This window comes from Nomascus leucogenys, unplaced genomic scaffold (assembly GCF_006542625.1).
Source record: "Nomascus leucogenys isolate Asia unplaced genomic scaffold, Asia_NLE_v1 000680F_127822_qpd_obj, whole genome shotgun sequence".
NCBI classification, from domain to species: Eukaryota; Metazoa; Chordata; class Mammalia; order Primates; family Hylobatidae; genus Nomascus; species Nomascus leucogenys.
The window spans coordinates 123483-126870 of NW_022096122.1; the positions used below are offsets into that span (position 1 = coordinate 123483).

At 61.3% G+C, this 3388-nt stretch overlaps 1 protein-coding gene across 1 annotated transcript; it reads left to right on the forward strand.

Moving 5' to 3' along the window:
- Nucleotides 1-494: 494 nt before the first annotated feature.
- On the forward strand, nucleotides 495-3385 carry LOC100586936 (ADP/ATP translocase 3; the record flags this gene model as incomplete). The annotated part of the gene is made up of 2 exons (XM_030808648.1): nucleotides 495-1504; nucleotides 3254-3385. Coding segments are annotated over exons 1-2 (243 nt in total), but the record flags the coding sequence as incomplete, so codon positions are not given.
- Nucleotides 3386-3388: the final 3 nt, after the last annotated feature.

Below are 3388 nucleotides of genomic sequence, written 5' to 3' on the forward strand. Positions count from 1 at the left end.
GGGCAACAAGAGTGAAACTCTGTCTCAAAAAAAAAAAAACGGAAAAGAGAGAGGGGAGAAAGGGACGAGAGGGAGGGAGACAGGAAATAAAGAGGAAAAAGAAAAGGGAGGGAAGGAGGGAAAGGCAGAAAAGGGAGGAAGGGAAGGAAAGAGGAAAAGGGAAAGAGAGACGGAAAGAGGGAGAAAAACAGAAGAGGGAGGGAGCAAAGAAAAAAGAGAGGAAGGGCGGAGGGAGAAAGGCAGAAAAAGGGAGGGAGGAGAAAAAAGAAAAAGAGGGAAGAAAGGTAGCAAGAAAGGAAGGAGAGAGGGAGACAGAAGTGAAAGAAAAAGGAAGGGATGGAAAGGAAGGGAGAGACGGAAAGAGGGAGAAAAAGGAGGGAAGCGAGAAAGAAGCAAAAAACAAACGCGAGCAGGGAAGGAGGGAGACAGGGAGAAAAGGGCGGGCGGGAGACAGCCTGGAAGGGAGAGGAGGAGGGAGGAGGAAGCAGAAAAGGCGGGAGGCAGGGAGGAAGGGCGGACAGGGAGGTCGGGAAGGGGCACCCGGGCCGCAGCCCCCGCCGGGCAGACACGGGGAAATCGGGGAGCCCGGTCGGGTGGGCGCAGCCCAGGGAACCCCCAACCCCAGCGCGGAGGGCACCGCGCGGGGTCACAGGACGGAGGCCCAGAGACCCCCCACCTAGGCCGGGCGCGGAGGGCGGCGCGGAGTCACGGATCGGCAGCAGGACTGAGCCGCGCCCACGTGGAAGCCGCCGCAGGCTTCGTGCGGGGACCCCCGGGTGCACGCGGGCAGGGGCCGGGGTCTCCCGACGCGGGACCCCGCATAGTGTGAAGGGGTGGGAGCCGCCTGGAGGTCAAGGGTCGGGGGTCGGGGCACACATGTCGCGCATCCCGGCGGGGTCGCCGCGGCCTCGGAGCGAACGGGGGATCAGGGTGGGCTTCTGACTCCGCAGCCGCCCGCCCGCTCGGGTACCGGCAGCGGCGTGACCTTCACAAGGTCAAGGCTGCCGCGGAACCCCCAGCGGCCCCTACGGCGCATGGGCGGGGCCTGGTTCCCGGCATACCTAGGGGTGCGGGGCGGGGCGTCTCCGGGGAGCTCAGCCAATGGGCGCGGTGCGCTGGAGTGCGGGGCGGGGCGCAGCGGGGTTCCCGGCAGCCCTCGGAGGCGAGGCACGCAGGTAGGGGCGGGGCATGGCCGGGCGGCGCAGCCAATGGGCGCGGCGCGAGGAGGCGCGGGGGCGGAGAGTGGGCGTGGCGTCGGCGTCTAAGCGGCTGCGCGGTAGCCCTTCCGTCCTTTCGGTCCCGGCGGCGGCAGGGCTGAGCCAGCGACGCCCTCCATTCACTCTCCGCGCCCGCTCTCCGGCTGTGCGCCCGTTCCGCTGCCCGCCCCGCCACCATGACGGAACAGGCCATCTCCTTCGCCAAGGACTTCTTGGCCGGAGGCATCGCCGCCGCCATCTCCAAGACGGCCGTGGCTCCGATCGAGCGGGTCAAGCTGCTGCTGCAGGTGGGGACGCGGGCTCGGCCGCTCCGGGGACAAAGGGACGGGGACCGAGTGGCTGGGCCGGGCGGGGACGCGGGCAGCAGAGCCTTGCGGGCGGGCGCCGGAAGTGGAAGGCCGCGATCGCTTTGTCCACGCTCCGCCGGCTTCCGGGGGCTGCGTCACGTGACGGCTGCCGCAGGGCGTGGCGACGTCCACGCGTGCGCACTGGGCCTGGCGGGCGGGGGAATGCGGCACGGATTGGAAGGCGCATGCGCGATGAGCAGGGCTCATGGACGGACCCTGCGGCGGGCGGGCCTTGGCCTTGAGTTCAATCCTGCGGGTCCCCGGGCTGGGACCAACCCTTCCGGCGGATGCCTTGGCCGGTGTCTGCTCTTGCCCCCTCCACCGCGAAGGGTAATTCTAAGGCCAATAGGGCAACGAGCCTGCCCGCAGGTGTCCTGGAATAACCAGGATATGGCTGTTGGTGGTTCTTAGCCCCCCTTCTTAGCTCATTTGTGCAATTCTGATCCAGAGCAATGCATTTTTTGTCTTTTGAGAGAGGCTTATGGAAAGTAGCATGATGCCTAGGAACATTGCTGCCAGGACGTCCTTGCTAACGTACTCCCAGTGACAGCTCGGTGATGGGAATGAATAGGCTTGGCTGCAAGGACAGGTCACGCCCGCGATCTCAGCGCTTTCGAGAGGCCCGGGGAGGATCGCTTGAGCTCAGGAGTTTGAGACCAGCCAGGATAACATAGCAAGACCCCATCTCTAAGAAAATTTTTTAAACTTAGCAGGGCGGGGTGTCCCAGCACTTGGAGAGGCCCAGGGAGGATTGTTTGAGACCAACCAGATTAACATAGCAAGACCCCACATCTTAAAAAAACCTTTTTTTTTTTTTTTTTTTTTGAGACGGAGTCTCTCTCTGTCGCCCAGGCTGGAGTGCAGTGGTGCGATCTTGGCTCACTGCAGCCTCCGCCTCCTGGGTTCACGCCATTCTGCCTCAGCCTCCCTAGCAGGCGCCCGCCACCACACCCCGCTAATGTTCTGTATTTTTAGTAGAGACAGGGTTTCACTCTGTTAGGATGCTCTTGATCTCCTGACCTCGTGATCCGCCCACCTCGGCCTCCCAAAGTGCTGAGATTACAGGCATGAGCCACCGTGCCCGGCTTAAAAAATTTTTTTAAACTTAGGGCGGGATGTCCCAGCGCTTTGACAGGCCCAGGGCGGATCACCTGAGCTCAGGAGTTTGAGAGCAGCTTGGTCATCGTAGCAAGACTCCATCTCTAAAAGTAATTTTTAAACTTAGCGGAGCTCGATGGTTCTGCACCTGTAGACCCGGGTACTCCGGAGACTGAGGCGGGAGGATGGCTCAATCCAGGAGTTGGAGGCTGCAGTGAGGTGAGATCGCACCACTACACTCAAACCCGGGTAACAGTATGAGACCTTGTCTTTTTAAAAAAAGAAAGAGCCGGGTGCGGTGGCCCACGAGATCAGGAGATCAAGACCATCATGACTAACATGGTGGAACGCTCGTCTCTACTAAATATGCAAAAAAAATTAGCCGGGCGTGGTCGTGGGCGCCTGTAGTCCCAGCTACTTGGGAGGCTGAGGCAGGAGAATCGCTTGATCACCCCATTGCACTCCAGCTTGGGCAACAAGAGTGACTTGTGTCCAAAAAAAAAAAAAAAAAAAAAAAACGGATGCACTGTGTAGCTGGGATTTCACTGGGTGGTTGGCCCTGGGTCTGGTCTGAACACCTGCGTCCCCCAGGTCCAGCACGCCAGCAAGCAGATCGCCGCCGACAAGCAGTACAAGGGTATCGTGGACTGCATCGTCCGTATCCCCAAGGAGCAGGGCGTGCTGTCCTTCTGGAGGGGCAACCTGGCCAACGTCATCCGCTACTTC